This window comes from Pelophylax lessonae (assembly GCF_965119305.1).
Source record: "Pelophylax lessonae genome assembly, chromosome: 12".
Classification (NCBI taxonomy): Eukaryota; Metazoa; Chordata; class Amphibia; order Anura; family Ranidae; genus Pelophylax; species Pelophylax lessonae.
In genome coordinates this window covers 98,428,333-98,448,847 of record NC_138779.1, presented here as the reverse complement: position 1 = coordinate 98,448,847, position 20,515 = coordinate 98,428,333, and the positions used below count along the sequence as shown (strand labels likewise).

The window sequence follows — 20,515 nt, the reverse complement described above, 5'->3', positions numbered from 1 at the left end:
CAAAGATACTCACTAGTCGCAAAGATACTCACCAGTCGCAGGGATACTCACCAGTCGCAAGGATACTCACCAGTCGCAAGGATACTCACCAGTCACAAGATACTTACCAGTCGCAAGGGTACTCACCAGTCACAAGATACTTACCAGTCACAAGGATACTCACCAGTCACAAGATACTTACCAGTCCCAAGGGTACTCACCAGTCGCAAGATACTCACCAGTCGCAAGATACTCACCAGTCGCAAGATACTCACCAGTCGCAAAGATACTCACCAGTCGCAAGGATACTCACCAGTCGCAAGGATACTCACCAGTCACAAGATACTTACCAGTCGCAAGGGTACTCACCAGTCACAAGATACTTACCAGTCGCAAGGGTACTCACCAGTCACAAGGATACTCACCAGTCGCAAGATACTCACCAGTCGCAAAGATACTCACCAGTCGCAAAGATACTCACCAGTCGCAAGGGTACTCACCAGTCGCAAGATACTTACCAGTCGCAAGGATACTCACCAGTCGCAAAGATACTCACCGGTCGCAAGGATACTCACCGGTCGCAAGGATACTCACCGGTCGCAAGGATACTCACCAGTCGCAAGGATACTCACCAGTCGCAAAGATACTCACCAGTCGCAAGGATACTCACCAGTCGCAAGGATACTCACCAGTCGCAAGGATACTCACCAGTCACAAGATACTTACCAGTCGCAAGGATACTCACCAGACTTCCCAGGTACTCTGTTGCAGAGACAGTCACACAGCAGTCAGTCGCAGCACTGTCAAACAGCTATTGATTTCTCACAGAGCTCAGTCACACAGCTTTCTCCCTGTTTGCAGCTGCTGCCTTACAGCTGCTGCCACACACACACACTGGGACGGATGTCTCCTCCTCCTCACTGGGCATGGACGGTCCTCCTCCTCTTCATGCAGGCACTAAGGGAGGCAGTTTCCGACCTCCCCCGCCGCGCTCTTCCTCGGTCCCTGCACCCGGTATCCTGGTGCGGTTGTTCACGTCCCTGCTGCCGCTCCCTCTGCTCTTCTAGCGGCTCCCGTCCTCCACCGCCGTTCAGTTGGTGGTATATCCTTCTCCAGAAGTTCCTAATTGTCTTGCCGACATAGAATGCCCCACAAAAACTTGACAAAACATAATGTTGACAAAACATAATGTAAACAACACCAGAAGTTTGGCAATCAACAAAATGGCCGACCAGTCGGCAAGACAAAAGATAACCCTTTAAGGATCCATTCGTAGTAGTTACATGCACCACATTTGGGAATTTTCCAGGAAATAACTTTGGGCAAGCTGATGCCTTACCCTTTTTATACATCAATCATAGATGATCTTTAATATACTTACATAATATAGGGTCACCAATTAGAAGGTGCCAGTGTTTACAAATGGCATCTTCAGCTAGTTTATGACAATTGTAAAAAGTAGTAACAGCTCTGACAGTTTCCTGCTGCTTGGATTCTGACTCCAAACAACAGGTCCTGTCTATCCTTTTGTTTGGCTTTATTATAAGCCTTTTTCAAAGTAGTTTTAGTATAACCTCTTGACAACAACCTTGACCTCAGTGATTTAGCCTTTTTTTCAAACTGTTCTTTCGAAGAGCAATTGTGCTTAATTTGCAAATATTGTGAATAAGGTATGCTTCTGCTTAAGGGTATGGGGTGGGCACTAGCTGCATGGAGAATAGCGTTCTCATGAGTGGGTTTTTATATACAGTCCCCAGTGTGCCATCCTCCTGTCTGAATATATTGATGTCTTTTTTTCAAACTTAGGTGGTGATATCAGTTTAGTATAAATACATACCAGAATAAAAAAAGAAACATCATGCAGCTGGGCTGCCAGATGACACTGAAGCTTAGCAAGGCCTGTGCCGTTGTAAAGGCAATCAAGGCTCCAAAACGAGCCAATCAGGGAGCAGAATCAAATGACTGCCGATGCAGCAGCCAATAATAACGAGGGTGGAAGGTGGGCCACTAACAGCCCTCCGAGCTAACGGCGTGCTGCTCATCCCCGGCCGGAGGCCGCGACATCGCACCACGTCATTAACCCGCCAACGCACAAAGAAGGCTGTGGGAGGAGGCAAAGGGGGGGGGGGTCCAGAACAACGACCAATCCAAGGCCAGAGAAAGAACCTCCAAGGCCGTGGATGGGAAAGAGCCCAGGGTCGTAGACCAGGATAGAAGCTGCTTCTCATGGCCAAAGTAAGGCCACTGAGCCACATCAACCCGAAGGGAGAGGAGGCAATGGCAGCCTACGTGCGCCGACGCCACAGACAAGGAGCAAAGGGGCCTGGCTAGTGTAGTAAAGTAGAAATGAAAAATCAATTCAAACAGAAAAAAGGACACAGATACATGAAAAATATAGTAAACAAAAGGGCAGCATGTTGCAGTGGTGTGATCAATAACAAACGTGCATGTCATATAAATGCATATTAGAGTCACATGTTCCCATCTCAAAGGGGCCCTTAAAATAGACACTGGGGCAGGGTAGTTGTAATGAAAGAAGCGGAGAGGAAGAAAAGGAGCAATGGAGAATAGACAAGAAGGTGGAAAAAAGAATGTACACAAATGTAAGGCCGTGTGCGTTGCTTTGATTCTGGACTTCACAGAGGAAAAGGATAATATTTATGTTAACGCACATTACTCGCCTGAAGACCAAGGAACATAGTGCATTGAGCACTCAAGTGGACAGCATAAGTGCAGACGGACACATCATGAACAGAGAGAAATGTACCTCAAGGTCATAGGCCACGGCATTACAAAAACACGACAGGAGCTTTTGTTCAGTCATAAGAAGACGCAGGATAATCCTACCAACCCTACTTGTATCATCACTCGATACTCAAACCAACATAGACCGATCACCAATATTGTTAAAAAATATTGGCATTTGCTGAGCACTGATCCCAATATAGGACCATTTGTCCCAGAGACACCAAGTTTCCATAAAGGACAACTTAGTACAGAATGAATATAAGGGGAAGGCCAGAAAAGATCCATTCAAATATCTGGGTACATTCAGGTGTGCAGGATGTAATTATAGCCATTATATCACTACTTCTTGAAATATTGTCATACCTAATGGGGAAAAAATATATCCCCAAATGCTATGTGAACTGCTAAACAAAAGGATTAGTAAATCTCCTCACACGTGAATGCACCAAATGCTATATTGGTAAAACCAAGCTAGAACTTTGGAGAAGAGCCTATCAGCACATCTCCAGTATGCCATCTTGTGATGATGAACTCCCACGTCACCTAGCTAACAAACATGGAGGGCACTTCCCCTCTGCATTCAGTTCCTGGTACTTAAAAAACATAAAAAGAACCTAGAAACAGTCTCCTAACCTGTGCAGATGGATGTGCTAAAATTGTAAAAGGAATTTAATTGTAATAAAGAAGTTTCTCGTAAAGTGTATAAAATACATGCGCAAATAAATAAGCGCAAATCAGTCTAAATCAACTCAAACATAATAAAAGCATATAACTTATTGCACCATCACAGCAATAAATTCAGTGAACAAACAAAATCTAAAAATTCATTTTGTAAAATATAAAGTCCACAATTTATCCAAGTTGGATCCCAAAATGTGAATGATGTCCGCTGTGAGCAAAGAAAAGTATCCTCTCCACCAGCAGGCAGATACGATACACTCTCACAAGACTTTATTGACCCCTATTACAGGGAGTCAAATGCTCATGAAGGTTACTCCCAAAGGATCACAGGTTGAGTAATTGAATTCCAATGACTGCTGACATCCATTTAGTTTTTAAATTAGTACTACACTTCAGATACTCCAATAACGCTCCATAACTATATGAGAGTGGGGAGGGAGAGAGAAGAGGGCTCTCATGGTGTAGTAGTAAAACTTTTTATTTAAAATCAATAATATTACACTTACATCTATGTAGACAAAAATCAGCATAAAAGATAGTAGGAATGCCGGTTTGCGTTCCACCTGCTCTCCAACTACCAAATGACGTATCTCGAGAACTCCACCCAGCGCTGTTTCGTCAGCCCACGTCTGACGTGATCAGGATTAGGACATAGAATTACAAAACATTGACAAGCATTAGAAAGCCTAACATTAAGTGAATGGGTTAAAAGGGTAGAATTTATATACAACATGGAATAATTAAATCCCTACAGGGAAGACAGAATAGAAACATTTGCAAATATTTGGAAAGGAAGGAAAGCGTTTAAGAATACAAAGAAATACTCTGGGATAATGGAAGTCTGAAAAAAGAGAGGTAGAGGGAATAGATGAAAAAAGATTATAACATATGTTAAAGGAGATGAGGAATGGGGAGGGGGGGATGGGAAAAAAAATTATGAATGAGAATTTCGGGCAAAATATTTATATTTTCTATAATGAGAAATTCAATAAAATTGAAACTAAAAGAAAAAAAAAGTAGTATATCGCCTCACATGTTAATGCTCCGGATACTATGTTGGTAAAACCAAGCTAGAATTCTGGAGAAGAGCCTATCGGCACATTTCCAGTATGCAATCTTGTGATGATGAACTCCCACTTGAACGCTATGTGGCTAACATACATGGAGGGCTTTTCCCCCGCATTCAGTTCCTGGTACCTGACCTGGTCCATCTGACCTCACGGGGAGAAGACTGGAACAAAACCCTCCTCCAGTGTGAGCTCCGGTGGATCCTTAAGCTCAATTCTACCACTTTACCAGGCCTGAATGAGGCAGTATCATTTAAGCCTTTTTTGGAGGGCTTCTCGTCGGGTGGATGGGAAAGATAATTTCTCTTTTGTTCATTGACGAACACAGCTCCTGATTCTTCTTAACCATTGGGTTATACTGCCCCCTAGGGTAGGACTCTAGGCAGGAAAAGGCTTGACTACACCTATAGGCAGTCCCAGGGGGTATACACCAACTCCCAGCTATAGGCAATCAGATTTTTTTTTTTTGCCTAGTCAGGAGTAAGAACCTAGTTCCTTGATGGGATCTCTGGTCCTGGCAGTTTTTTCATTTTAAATGGAATTCTTTTTTCCTCTTTTTATTATTTTGTTCCTGTGAGAACTACAATCAAGTGCTGGACTGGGTGATGAACTGGATAATATAGATGCTTAGGGTCCCCCCAGTCTGGCCAGCGAGCACGTGTAGACCACAGCTCTGCGCTAGGTCGGCCGTGACATAGCCCCACTGGACGGGGACTGGCCTGTGAGTTTAAACGTCTTGCGAGGATGCATACAAACTGGCTTCGCCTGGGTCACAGTGTTTCCTCCTGGCCGACAGCACCCACATTACGATGGAGCGGTGTCCTGTCTGGAGCGGTGCCCACCCTGTTCCTGGTATGGTAAGTAGCTGTCCCCCCGCTACCCCTGGAGGGTTTTGGGGTGGATGTGGGCCCCTCCCTGGGATAGTTGGACCCCCAGGTTCCCCTTCCTTCCCCCCAGCCCCTCTAAAATTTCAGTCACTGTGGGTCTTTTGCCCCCTCCTCCCTGGGTAAGGTTATGAGCTGGCTGTTGCCAAATGCTCTTAAGGGGGGCTGGTTGGAGTTGCTGCTGACTGGGTTTTCCTGATGCGCAATGGGGGGTTGAGCAGGGTTCCCTGCCATCCTGGGGGTTGGTGACTAGGGCAGGGATGTCCTCTGGGCTCCCTGTGGCAGTGGTTGGGCTGGGGGAGTGGATAATGGAAAATTGTGTAAGGAAGAAACTAGAGATAACCTCCTAAGAATGGCTGCAATAAGGGATGCTCACACCTGCTGATTTAAAAAAACTTTATTGAAAAACACGGAGTATAAAATACCCCCTATGTAAGGGGAATTCCAAAATGATTGAACATACACAGATAGATGCAATTGTGGTGTAAATAAACATGTACAACTTAAAAACAAATACAAAAACAATGACTCACACACACAAGGCCGGCCACACACACACACCAGAAGGGAGGATACACAGATACAGTCACCTGCAGCATACAGCTCAAATAGAGCTTTGTGGATGCTACCTAGGTGTCTGACCGTGTATCAGCATGCCACATATTCAAAAATGACAGGAGAGATGCTGACCTTGTATTTCACCCACATGGGATAATGACAGACTGTACAAAAAAGTGATTAGAGTTCAACAATCATTTACCTCATGTGACAAATCAAATGTATATAGATCAAAAGCAATGTCTGCGCCTGGCTTGGTGCCAACTTAGTATATAACCTGGTCTGAAAAAGGTCAGACCAATGCAGTGATGTATCAATATTTAGGCTGTAGACAAATCATGGCATCCTCGTATGTTGATGAACTGCAAATTCATGGAGTCAACTCTGATTATATTGACTCAGAACACAGATGGAGTGTCCACAAAGAGGGGGAATGTGGAATAAATGCACACTGTCAATCCTTAATTAAGGAGTAGTAATTTGATCCACAATGTGGTGAAATCAGATGGCAAATGTAATGGCCACCTTGGGAATTTCTGGACAATTTTGGACCTTTTTTGGTCATCCAGGGACAAATTGGTGCAGACCCTCCAAACGAGCCCGATTTGGGATGGGAGCTTGGGAGAGACGCAGGTAAACTCTACCTCTGCGCAGGCTCACACCGGTGTCAGGTACTAATGGATGCAGATATTTGCTTGTTATACAGGGTATTACTGATAAGGATATATCATCCGTATGACCCTCTGCTATATAGAGCGGTTCATCCTGATGTACTATCCACCGAGTGTTCACAGCCCTTTCTCAATCCCCATATGTAGCTGAAAGCTCACCATGCATCCGGGTATAAGTAGCTGGCTTCGGGTGATGTGCACTCCGATCGGCTCCTGGAATGATGGTCACTGGTCATGGACAGCTTCATCAGCGCGCCAAATGTAGGCAGCGTCTACCGCACATGGCGGTTTGATGGGCACGAACGGCTGGATCAAGTTGTGAGTGGCTCTTCCGGTGGGTGTGCGGCCGGCGTGTGACGTCAATGCGTTTCGCATGCGTGACGCACGCTTCGTCAGGACGTCATTGCGCAGTGCGGAAGGGCAATTTAAAGAGAAATCTCCTGATTGATAACTGGTCACAGCTGACATAGCTGCAGACATTCCTTCAGATTGTCCTCCGGCTAATCTAAAAACGACCCATGGCTTAACGCCATCTTGTGGTACATTAAGGGGATATCTTTGAGGCATTATTTTCAATGGCCATAACGATGTGGTTCCAGAGCTACTCAGCCCAAAGTTTAAATGCTTTCCCATTGCAATAGATGATACAGAATCCAAGACATTTACCTCTCCTTAACAGAGCTGGTTCACCTCTCAACACCATATCTCCATTTTAGTCACATAAGACATTTTGCAATGGATATGTATATATCAGAGCTTTCCATGGCAATACTCACAGTAAATATTAATCCGGCTATACACTATATGCTTCCAAATACATTATTAGGATGAACAAACTCCTGTTATTCCATCTTCTATCACTGTGAGTATTCCATAAAGCTCAAGCTTTTCCTTTTATAACGTATATAAGTATCATAAATATACATTCACATGGCATCCCAACTGGTGAATACCAGTTAGGTATTCAATGATTACAATTCTCCAATACTGTATTAGTGAACAGTAGAACCAATGGTCAACAAATTTAATGAGCCTTTTTATCCTTTACCACAGTCATATTGGGATTTTTATATATGTAACAGTGGATATGGGACTACTTATATTTATAAAGCATGGATAGAAGAAACAGCTGGAGTAAAAACAGAGAGCAACCACATATGCATAGGGGTCTAGCACCATTAAAGGATAAGGGGCTTAAATGGAAATAGCCCATGGCTAATCATGGACCAAGGCCGACCATTGGAAACAACTACTCCTAGAGAGAAGGAAAGGGGAGGGGGGGGGATCTTGATAAATATAAAGGGGGCGGCTCTTATCGATACAATACCTTAATTCATCAAGTCTCAATCAACATACAATGATTAAAGGGTCCTTCAACTCTATTTTCTCATAGTTATTGTTAGTATTATTAGCCAGCACGTATCTATGCTATTTCCAAGTTATTATGGTCATTGAAAATGAGGCAAATTGTCAACCTGACACCATGACAGAGTGATCCACGAGAGGAGGGGGGGGGGGGGATCTCATCCAACACACATTAAACTACCTCTTATTTTTCCTCATGGTTCAAGAAATACTCGTAAACTCATATCAGTGTTTAAACCCATGGGTACAAGTGTCTGTAGGTGAAAGATCCACGCCTTCTCCTCTCTTAGCAACACTCTGTCATAGTCACCCCTTCTGGAAGATATTTTTAAGGCCCAAAATCCCTTCACCCTTAGGCCCGCTGGGTCACTATTGTGTTTATCTGCAAAGTGCAGGCCTATGGGAGTCTCTTCCTTCAGGCGTACACTTTTGAGATGTTCGCCAATCCTTATCCGCAGCTGTCTTTTAGTTTTGCCCACGTAAAACTTATGAGGCATAAGGGCACTCAATTAAATATAAAACACGTGAGGTAGAGCAATTAATGAAGGACTCGATCTTATAGGTCACTTCTCCTCTAGAGTCAGTATATATTTGAGATTTCTCTACATGGCTGCAGATATGGCAATGGCCACATGGGTACATTCCCTTCATAGGTGGTAATTCAGTTAACCAGTTATTTTTAGGGGTTCTCGTGAACTCTGAACGTACTAATTGGTCATTAAGGTTGATTGCCCTCTTGGCTACCATAAGGGGCCTGGGACCTACTATCTTTTTAAGATGTTCATTTTTTTGAAGGACATGCCAGTGTTGTTCAAGTATTCTCTTTACCTCATTCCAGTGGCACCCAAATTTGGTGATCAAACGTGGTGAGTTGGAACTGTCAGTTTTTAATTTATTTGGGACTAGTAAATCCTTCCTCTCCCTCATCCCTGCCTTCTTTTTGGCCCTCCTAATTGTTCGATGGGAGTAGCCCCGTTCGCGGAATCTCTCATAGAGGTCTTTAGACTCTCGAACATAGTCTTCATGTGTTGAACAATTCCGCTTTATACGGATGAATTGACCCACTGGAATTCCCAGTTTCAAATTGATTGGATGGTGGCTGTCAGCTCTAAGGAGCGTATTGGCAGCTTTTGGCTTCCGGAATGTGGAGGTTAGCATCCTCGGCCTACTACTCGGAAACTACGTGAGGCAGCCCCTGTGAGCGTGGCTGAAGCCACTGCCTACTGTTTGGGCATCCACCTTCCCCTCCGCTGCCCCTGGGTTGTCGGCTCTGCTGGGGCTCACGTCCTGGCGGCTGGGCGCCCTCAAAAATTTAGGCCGTGGTTTGCCGCCTACTAAGCCATGCAGCCAAGTCGGGCGCCGCCATTGGAGGGCGGCCCCAGTGCGTGTAGCTGAAGCCCCCACAAAAATTTAGGCCTTACAATAGACACTGGGGCAGAGTAGTTGTAATGAAAGAAGGGGAGAGAAAGAAAAGGAGCAATGGAGAATAGACAAGAAGGATGAGGAGGACTCATTGACAAGATTTGACGTTAGAAGTGTAAACCATAGATTTTATAAAGGGTTATTTAATGTTATAGCAGTAACATATGGAACTCCTTCCCCCAGAAAATGGTAGTAGCTTAGTGATGATAACTTCAAAAAGATTTTCTTCCATGGTCTGCTTGTGGTATACACTGTTCAAATCTATCTCTCTGCTATAGCGCCCCTTAGGCAGTGTGATGTTTACTCATTCCTGAAGGTCCTCGTAGGGAACAACCTACTTCTTATTCCACTATCACCAGGTGGATTCCAAAAATCATCCAAACCTATAGACTTAAAGACAACGTTCTGCCTTTCCCCGTCACAGCACACTCTGCCATATCTGTAAGTGCTTCTTTGGATTTTTAGTATTTCTCCGATTTGCAAGTCTGCCACCTGATCTTCTGTTCAACTAACAGACAAAATAAATAAAAAAACCTCCATATACAGAACTCTATACCCACAGGCAATCCAGAGAAAGGCCAAAAAACCTTATAAAGCATGATCCAATTTGCTCCAGTGGGCTAAAAAAAAAAAAATTCCTTTCTGATCCCCCAAAGAAAAGAGGATATTCCCTGGAACAGCCACTGATGTTATTACCTATAAATGGTTATTATTCCGTACAGTTGCCTGGACAGCTGGAATATAGGCGGTGTCCCGCCTTGGTATCTAGCCTCAACGGGCTACAACCTTGCACAATATAAAAAGGTGGGTCACAAGATTATTGCGACCTAGAATGTGGTCTGAATTAGAGATTGGGCAGACGCTCACACACTTATGTGTATATATGGGTTTCTTTTCTGCAGTGACCTCCTAATAAATTATTGAAGATGAGATAGATACGCATATCCAGGTGTACACATATACACAAATAAATGAGAAACCGAAGTGTCATTATATGACCATTGAATCACAGATGTGCCTCGAATTATATGTCTTGCCGCAGCCCTATCATCCTCTGAGTCATTACACAAAGGGTCAGTACAAAACCAATAAGATATATGATACATATGTTGAAGAGATATTGTATTAAGATACTGTTACCAAATCACTAATTGTTATTTCATTATACTTCACAATATTTATAAAAATACCGGTCTGTCATGGTCTCTCTGGCCCTGAGGAAGCCATGAGTGAAACGTGTCGGCTTGCTGGGGACCTACATTGACCGCCTTCCACTTGAGACCTACCATCTCTCCCATATCGGTTTTGGTTTTTCCTTTATGGGTTGTATTTCTATTTAAAATGACTCTGATGTATTGATTTTAATTGCTGATATATATTGCATTCACATGTGCATCTAGCTCATGCTTTTAATTTTGAATTAATAAATGTATTTTTTGAAAATGTTGGTTTTGCTGTGATCCTTCTCCTCCCACCAGCCCGTAAAGCCCCGCTTTTTTCTATCCTCTATTTTTTGTCTACAATTCAGGGGTATGGGCATCAGTACACGGAACCTTTTTTTTGTCTCTACAGCTTGCCATTGAATGCTATGCTAGAGTGTTAACATGTTTAAGTTTAATCAGGTGGGCATTCTGGCCTCAGCTAATACCGGCTTTAGTCATATGGTTCTTCAGTGGCTCTGTTGAGTCCCCTCGGTTAACCTGTTTTTTTGGACCTGTTTGCTTTTAAAGATTCAGTTTTTTTTATTCCTATAGTTGTACTTTAACTACCTCCCACCTGGGCCATAGTACATATACGGCCGGGCGGGAGTCTCGTCCTTCTGAATGGACGTTCCGGGAACGTCCTTCAGAAGGAGAGAGATCGCGCCGCCGCGGGCACGCGCAGCGGCGCGATCTCGATGTGCCTGTGTCCCTCGGACACACGGCAACAACATTCGGCAGGAGGGCCCTGTGATTGGCCCTCCTGATCACATGACGGCTGTGTCCAATCACAGCCGTCATGTAATGTAAATAGAGCCGTTGTAACGGCTTCGATCTCTTCTCCTCCTGACAGATCCTGTCAGTGAGGAGAAGATCAGAGGATCGGTGCTGCTGCGGGGGTGATCAGTGAGTATTTCTAATTACTCACTGATCACAGGGGGGGTCTGTGCTGGTAATCAGAACATTGATTACCAGTGCAGCCTTGGGGGGGGAGGGGTGCCACTAAGCCACCAGGGATGCCCACTATGGCCACCAGGGATGGCAAGCAGGGCTCAGAGAGCCCCCCAGTGCCCTCCCTATCAGTGTTGCCCATCAATGGCATCTATCAGTGCTGCCCACCAGTGCCATTATTGCCATCTATCAGTGCCGCCCACCAGTGCCCATTATTGCCCACCAGTGCTGCCTATCAGTGCCCATCAGTGCCGATCATTGCCGCCCAACAGTGCCACTATCAGTGCCCATCAGTGCCGCCAATCAGTGCCCATCAGTGCTGCCTATCAGTGCCCATCAGCGCTGCCTATCAGTGCCCACCAATGCTGCATATCAGTGCTATCTATCAGTGCCACATATCAGTGCCCATCAGTGCTGCATATCAGTGCTACCTATCAGTGCCCATCAGTGCTGCATATCAGTGCCACCCCATCAGTGTCTCCTCATCAGTGCCTGTCAGTGCTGCATCATCAGTGCTCATCAGTGCAGGAAAAAACATATCTATTTACAACATTTTATAACCTAAGAAACTTTTTTTTTTTTTTTTCAAATTTTTCAGTCTTTTTTTATTTGTGCACCAAAAAAGAAAAAACCTGACGGTGATCAAATACCACCAAAAGAAAGCTCTATTTGTGGGGAAAAAATGACACAAATTTGGTTTAGGTACAGTGTTGCATGACCGCGCAATTGTCATTCAAATTGCAACAGCGCTAAAAGCTGAAAATTGGTCTGGGAAGGAAGGGGGTTTAAGTGCCCAGTATTGAGGTGGTTAATGTATTCCAAGAAAAGGATTTTATGGTAAGACAAAATTCCTGTTTTCCCTTTGCCCATTACCAACAGTTTCATATTTTATGAAGTCGTCTAGGCACAGTATCAAAGGGTATCTTGAAACTTCTGGTTATTTTTTTTCTTACAGGTATTTATATAGCGTTGGCAATTTATGCAGCGCTTTCCTTATATATGTATATATTGTACATTCACGTCAGTCCCTACCCTCAAATAGCTTACAATCTAAGGTCCCTTACTCACATTCATACATACACCTACTAGGGCCAATTTAGACAGGAGCCAATTAACATACCAGCATGTCTTTGGAGTGTGGGAGGAAACCCGAGTACCCAAAGAAAACCCACGCAGGCACAAGGAGAACATATAAATTCCAGGCAGGTAGTGCCGTGGTTGGAATTCAAACCGATGACCCCAGTGCTGCCAGCAGAAAGTACCAACCACTATGGTCACTGTGCTTCTGGATACATGCTGTTGGAAGAAAGGGAGGTATCAGAACGAGATACAGTATATAGAAGTGTTGTGAGTTCATGTAATGTGGATGTTGTTTCATGGCAAGTGCTTTGTGTATAGCTCTATGTGAGTAATATTGAGTTTTAATACATTGTGTTGTACAAAGTACATTAGATGATCCCCCTTTTTATATTGAGAAACATGCAGTATACAGGTGCATCTCAAAAAATGTAAATATCATCAAAAATTAATTTATTTCAGTAATTCAATTCAAAAAGTGAAACTCGTATATTATATAGATTCCTTACACACAGTGATATATTTCAAGCATTTCTTTATTTTAATTTCAATGATTATGGTTTACAGCTAGTGAAAACCAAAACTTTTATATCAGAAAATTAGATTATTGTGAAAAAGTTCAATATTATAGATTGATGGTGTCACACTCTAATCAGCTAATTAACTCAAAACACCTGTAAAGATTAAAAAACTAAAAAAAAATAAAAATATTGGAATAGAATAACCAGTCCAGGGACTGGTTATTCTAAGAATATTTAAAGAACCATGGAAAGGTTAACTGTTCTGGAATTTTAATTTACTGTATTGCACTGGTTATTCTAAGAATATTTAAAGAACCATGGAAAGGTTAACTGTTCCGGAATTTTAATTCACTGTATTGCACCAAGTGAGCAGTTTTCAGGGGTGAAAAAAGTGCTAAAGTGCAAGTGAGAAATGGCGCTGCCTTAAAATAATGTGTGTGATTGAAAAGTTTTTTGTGTATGGCGACAGGCTAGGTAATACCACTATATGTGAGTGGATTAAGCCACTGAATCCAAAAGTGTATATGTGGTTGAAATGTATGTGCTAAAACCAAATACCTGTGGTAACATGAGCATCACATACATATAATAAATACTGCTAAATAACACAAAACAAAGTTGCATTTAAGTACCTTAAAATAAATACAAAAAAACTTCTTTGCTTGCAAACCAATCAAAATATGCTTATTGGAATTTTTTTTACCAAAAATATGTAGCAGAATACAAATTGGCCTAAAAGGATGAAAACATTTAATTTTTCCAATTTTTTTTTTTTTTGGGAATGTAATAAAGCAGAAAGTGAAAAATATAGTTTTTTTTTTTTCAGAATTGTCGCTATTTTTTTGTTCATAGCGCAATAAATAAAAATCGCACAGGTGATCAAATACTATCAAAAGAAAGCTCTATTTGTGGGAAAAAGGGACATACATTTTATTTATGTACAGCGTTGCGAGTTTGGTCTGGTCATTAAGGGGGCAAATCCTTCTGCTCCAGAAGTGGTTCATGAATATTTACCTGCATTAATATGTTCTGAACTAATAACATGTCCAGAGAGATACTGGGAGTTGTAATGTACACTGAACAAAATTATAAATGCAACACTTTTGGTTTTGCCCCCATTTTTCATGAGCTGAACTCAAGGATCTAAGACTTTTTCTATGTACACAAAAGGCCTATTTCTCTCAAATATTGTTCACAAATCTGTCTAAATCTGTGTTAGTGAGCACTTCTCCTTTGCCAAGATAATTCATCCACCTTACAGGTGGGGCATATCAAGATGCTGATTAGACAGCATGATTATTGCGCAGGTGTGTCTTAGGCTGACCACAACAAAAGGCCACTCTAAAATGTGCAGTTTTATCACACAGCACAATGCCACAGAAGTCGCAAGTTTTGAGGGAGCGTACAATTGGCATGCTGACTCCAGGAATGTCCACCAGAGCTGTTGCCCGTGAATTAAATGTTCATTCCTCTACCATAAGCCGTCTCCAAAGGTGTTTCAAGAGAATTTGGCAGTACATCCAACCGGCCTCACAACCGCAGACCACACCACACCCGCCCAGGACCTCCACATCCATCACCTCCAAGATCATCTGAGAGAATCCACCCGGACAGCTGCTGCAACAATCGGTTTGCATAACCAAAGAGTTTCTGCACAAACTATCAGAAACCATCTCAGGGAAGCTCATCTGCATGCCCATCGTCCTCATCAGGGTCTCGACCCGATGGCAGTTCGTCGTCATAACCGACTTGAGTGGGCAAATGCTCACATTCAATGGTGTCTTGCACTTTGGGGAGGTGTTCTCTTCATGGAGGAATCCTGGTTTTCTTAGATCTTTGAGTTCAGCTCATGAAAAATGGGGGCAAAAACAAGTGTTGCGTTTATAATTTTGTTCAGCATATTTATCAGTCTCTCTTACTGCACTTTCCCCAGGTGGACAAACTAGCATGGAATTCCAAAGCTAGTCTGCCCAGAGCTGGCACAAACATTGAAAGAGCACTTTATTCAATTACAACAGAAAGTCTTAAATAAAAAATATAATCACCAGCTGTAATAGTTTAGCTGTACGGGTTACCTAAGTCCTGTGATTTGTTCATCTCAGACCTACTGTATATCTTTCTCTGCGTTTGGAGTGATATAAATAGAATTATTATACAGTATCCTTGACTGCCATTAGCAGGGAATAGGTAGTCATTTTTAGCCTAGCTCATGGTGCAATTTAACATACACATCTTGCTTGCAAAACAAACAATTTCCCATCACTGTTGACCTTTGCTTAGATGAATGATGCATAGACACCCCGTTATCAGTAAGGATACACTTTGCCTAAGTTAAAAGTCCAGGCCAACAGATTACAGGTTAAAGTGTAACAAATGCACAATGTGTATTGCACACTGAATTAATTCATCTTCAATCCTAGAGAAGAGACGTCGCCAATCAAGCTTTTATGTGATTTGCATTATAAAGTCTAAAAGACATGGATATCCTAGAGACAAACTCAAGATATAAGAAACGCTCTCTGGCTAATGTAAGTTTGTAAATGATGAAAGCTGCAATGAAAAGGGTGCTGCTCAACGGTGAGACATGAATCACCTTGTGTAGTTCCACTTTTTTTTTTTTTTTTTAAAATAACGTTAATACTGCAATACAGGTAGAGAAAATCATCAGTTTGTATAAATAGAATTTATTGCTTGTTTAGTGCTTTTATGTCTCTAAAGGGTTTTGGAATAATAGGGGAGCTATGGCTAATATTTTTGAAGTTAGATGCTTGTCTGGGAATTCTCGCACAGGCAAAATAATGAATCTGCCTGGAGTTATTTCATAGTGGTAGACGGCATTTGGTATTTAGTAGCCATTAACTGGATAATATAGGCAATAAATAGGAACAAATCTATTACACATGAGGCTGGGATTTTGTTGTACAGCATTATGGAACAAAGCAGAGATTGCTTTTAATGCTTACAATTATATTGCATTTACTTTTTAAGCAACTCAATCTGAAATTTACCTATACAACCTCTAGAACATTGTTCTGTGATAATTAAAGGTCTAGCCAACTTACATTAACCTACTGTTAGTGACGTCATTGTATAGTCAGTACATGTCAAAGTTTCCACGTGTACAGAATTTATTACCAGTCATTTCAGGCAGAATACCTGTCCTTCAGCGGCAATATCAACAGTAATGTGCAGGGTATTGTGTTCCGCAGAATCAGAATGTTTGTTCACTGACTTCATTTCTGAGTAATTTTTCATAACATTTAAGGAAGTTTAGATATTTGAAGGGCTCATGCACACTTGAGCACAGAAGCGTAACTAGAACCTTCAGGGCCCCGGTGCAAGAAACCATGACCCCTGGCCAGGGCCCTTCCCTTCAAGCCTGGGGCTCTTCCTACTGATCCTTTGCCCCTTTACTCTCGTTGCGGGGCCCTTTATTACGGTCCCACAGCAGGACCCTTTCACAAGTTCTGCAGTGGGCGCCCTTCCTGCCATCTTGGGGCCTCCCCACGGTGGGGGAATGCCAGGGCCCAGTCTCAAGTTTGACCTTTGCGATCCTAGAAGTTCACCCACTGGTGTCAGTAGTTTTTATTTTTTTGGTATTTTAATTGTATTATTTTTTTTATCATTTTATTTCGTTTTTTTACAATGTCACTGAGTATCACTCTGTCCATTCAGAAAAGGAAGGAGATGGTAAATTACATATTTACTAACCCCTTCCTGGTACTCTATTGTGACACATCCCCTGCAGCAGCCAGCAAGAGAGGGGAGGGAGGAAGTCGGAAGCACAGTGGGGGGGACCAGGGAAGCACACAGGGGTCCAGAGAAAGCAGAACACAAGTGAACCGGATAGGAGGAGCGGCGGGGGCAGTATACATCCTGCAGCTACAGGAAGAAAAAGGAGGACAGTGATTTCTCTACATGCTACCCCCAGCCGCCTCTCCTATCCAGCTGTACAGGGGAGGCACACAGGCCCCTTGGAGCATGGGGCCCCGTTGCAATTGCAACCCCTGCAACCCCTGTCGTTTTTTTTTCTCTGCCTCTAAACATCCCTCCATGTTAGCCTATGTGTCCATGCACACAATGGGCATTTACAGGAGTTTAGAGGCAGAAAAAAACCCCACCAAAATCAAGTTCAGAGGAGCTTTTCCGCATTAAAAAAAAGCTCAAGAGTGCATAAATGGGTCTTAATGCTAGGCATGTTTATGCACGTTATTATATTCTAATGGACAAAATAAATGAACATTCTGACCAATAGAATTCATTATTGCTAGACGCATAAACGTGCATGCGAAAATGTGGCTTTTTCCCACGTTTTTCTGCTGCTAAACTTCTGTAGGAGAAAAAGCGTCACAAAGAATACACTGTGCATATGGCTTATAATTTCTAATGACATACGGTAAAACTTTCTCTCTATAGCCTATTAAGAATTTTATTCATTCACACTTGTGCAATTTGTCATGTGACTTTGGACATCAAAGTCGCATGACAAATTGCACACCATTCTTTTCAATGACACCCATTCAAATCACTGTGATTGCAAGTTGAAAAGGTGCCTGCACTAATTTGGTGCAACTGTGATCCATAGCATGTATAGTCGATGCAAAATCACACAGGAAATCATGCGACTTTGGAGACGTGCTAATGTAATAAGAGCCCTAGTGATATTAACATCCCTGGTGGTCTGATTATGTCCAGATTTCTCTGCTAAAAGCGGTACATTGTTTCGCATGGAAATCTGTTGTAAAACTCACCTTCCCCTGCGATCTCCCGCCGTCCTCCCGCTGTCCTCCTGCTGTGTGCTCAGCCGATGCCGACACCTGTCTTCCGGTTCCCTTCCCTTCAAGCGTTGCGATGCAGGGGAGTGTAACCGGCAGCAATTTCAAAAATGTAAATACACGAAATGACATGATACAAAGCTGTGATCCTAACGGATTACACTGTATCATGCCATTTCACCACAGGATTGCACCTGGTGACTTTTCCAATGCCCTGCCTTTGCTTTTCCAGTTCTTTGTGCCTGTAAAATTGAGAACGACCATGGCGTCCAAAAAGCATTCTTTTTGCGCAAAAGCGCTTTTAAGCGAACTGAAAAACAGCGACAACGAAATTGAGTTACTTAAAGAACTGAACGATAGCGATTCGTGGGAAAATTTGTCATCAGGTACAGAAAGTGACAACAGCGATGATTCTGATGTCTCTTTCTGGCACATCGCTCCGTTGGAAATTCTGAAGAATCATTTGATATACTTCCCAAATTCCACAAGCTATGTGCCAGAAAGAGACATCAGAATCGTCGCTTTCCGTACCTGATGACGAATTTTCCCACGAATCGCTATCGCTCAGTTCTTCAATTAAGTTTCGCTGTCGCTGATTTCCAGTTCGTCTAAAAGCGCTTTTGCGCAAAAAAACGCTTTTTGGATGCCATATTGATTCAAAATTTTCCAGGCACAAAGAACTGGAAAAGCACAGGCAGGGCACTGGAAAAGTATCCAGGTGCAATCCTGTGGTGAGATGGCATGATACAGTGTAATCTGTTAGGATCACAGCTTTGTATAATGTAATTTGTGTATTTACACTTTTGAATTTGCCGACGGTTCCACCCCCCTGCGTCGCAACGCTCGCAGGAAGGAACCGGAGCAGGGAGAGACAGTGAGGACGCCGGGGGATCGCAGGGAAGGTGAGTAACATTACGGGGTAATGCCAAGTGTGGCTCTGGGTTACCACTTTTGGTACTAAATATTAACCCAGAGCAACACTCAGGAATACCGCCAGGGAGGTCAAAGTCATTGTAAAGTCTCTTTTTTTTTTTTTGTTAAAATAACAAACATGTTATACTTACCTGCTCTGTGCAGTTGGTTTTGCACTAAGTGACCCGGATCCTCCTCTTTTCGGGTCCCTCTTTACTGCTCCTGGTCCCTCCCTCCTGTCGAGTGCCCCCACAGCAAGCAACTGCACCAGAGCCGAGTTGCAGCTCAGTGTGGTCATTCAGACATAAAGCTACAGGTAGCCCCCCCCCCTTTCCTGATTGGCTAACTGACTTTGATTGACAGCAGCCAATAGAGCAGCTACTGTGTTTTAGCCAATCAGGAGGGAAAGTCCCAGATGGCCGAGGGACTCGTGGACATGGCTGGATAGAGAGGGGGCTCAGAAAAGTATTAGATGGTGCTGTGGTGGCTGCTACACACAAAAGGCTTTTTATCTTAATGCATAGAATGCATTAACCACTTTAGCCCCGGAGGATTTGGCTCCTCAATGACCAGGCACTATTTTGCGATTCGGCACTGCATGACTTTAACGGACAATTACGCGGTTATGCGATGCTGTACCCAAACTAAATTGACTTCCTTTTTTCTCCCACAAACAGAGCTTTCTTTTGGTGGTATTTGATCACCTGTGCGATTTTTATTTTTTGCGCTATAAACAAAAAAAAAAAAAAAGACAATATGAAAAAATAACAATATTTTTCAAATTTTTTATATGAAATTCTCAAAAAAATGTAAAAATTAAATTTTTTAAGATTTTAGGCCAGTTTGTTTTCTGCTACATATTTTTGGTAAAAAAAAATCGCAATGAGCGTATTTTGATTGGTTTACGCAAAAGTTATTGCATTTACTAACTACGGGAAAGATTTATGTCATTTTTATTGTTTTTTTTTTTTTTTTTTTTTTTACTAGCAATGGCGGCGATCTGCATTTTTTTTTTGCGGGACTGCAACATTGTGGCGGACAGATCAGACCCCTAACTGACATTTTTGGCACTTTTGGAGGTACCAGTGACATTACTACAGTAATCAGTGCTAAAAATATGCACTGTTACTGTAAAAATGACACTGACAGGGAAGGGGTTAACTGTACTGGTGATCAAAGGGTTAAATGTGTCCCTAGGGGTATGATTCTAACTGTCAGGGGGCGTGGCTTGTGAAGTAATTACAGAGACATGCGATCCTATGTAGCATGATCACACAGCCTCTTTGATCACTTCAGGGAGAATGACAGATGGCTTTGTTTACATGAGCCATCTGTCCTTCTCTCTCTGCTGCAGGAGATCACGAGTGGCCGGCAGCCATCGGAGCCGCCGGTCACACGCGTTGGTTCCCCAGCTAACGAGCGGGGGGCGAGAGCGAGCCGCCGGTGGCACGCGCTCGCCCCCTAGAGTCTCCTGAGCGAGCGGCATAGTACTACGTCACTTTGCCCAGGAGCGCCTAAGTGCCGCAGTAAATTTGCGGTGGGCGGGGCGGAAGTGGTTAAGATAAGAAATCTTCTGTCTTTACAACTTCCTTAAAGTCTTGTTTTTTATCTAAAAATAACAAACATGTTATACTTACCTGCTCTCTACAGTGGTGTTTCACAGGGCAGCCTGTATCCTCCCCTTCTTGGGTAAATTGTCGGCACT

The 20,515-nt window shown here is 43.0% G+C and overlaps 1 protein-coding gene across 1 annotated transcript in view; it reads left to right on the top strand.

Annotated features, from left to right (window-relative positions):
- Positions 1-15,500: 15,500 nt before the first annotated feature.
- The window catches only part of LOC309567704 (lysoplasmalogenase TMEM86A-like), a 45,072-nt gene continuing 40,057 nt past the window's right edge, over positions 15,501-20,515 (top strand). The window contains exon 1 of the mRNA XM_082273144.1: positions 15,501-15,651. Coding sequence (XP_082129270.1) covers positions 15,601-15,651 — 51 coding nt within the window. The 5' untranslated portion in view covers positions 15,501-15,600. The remainder of the gene's footprint in view (positions 15,652-20,515) is intronic.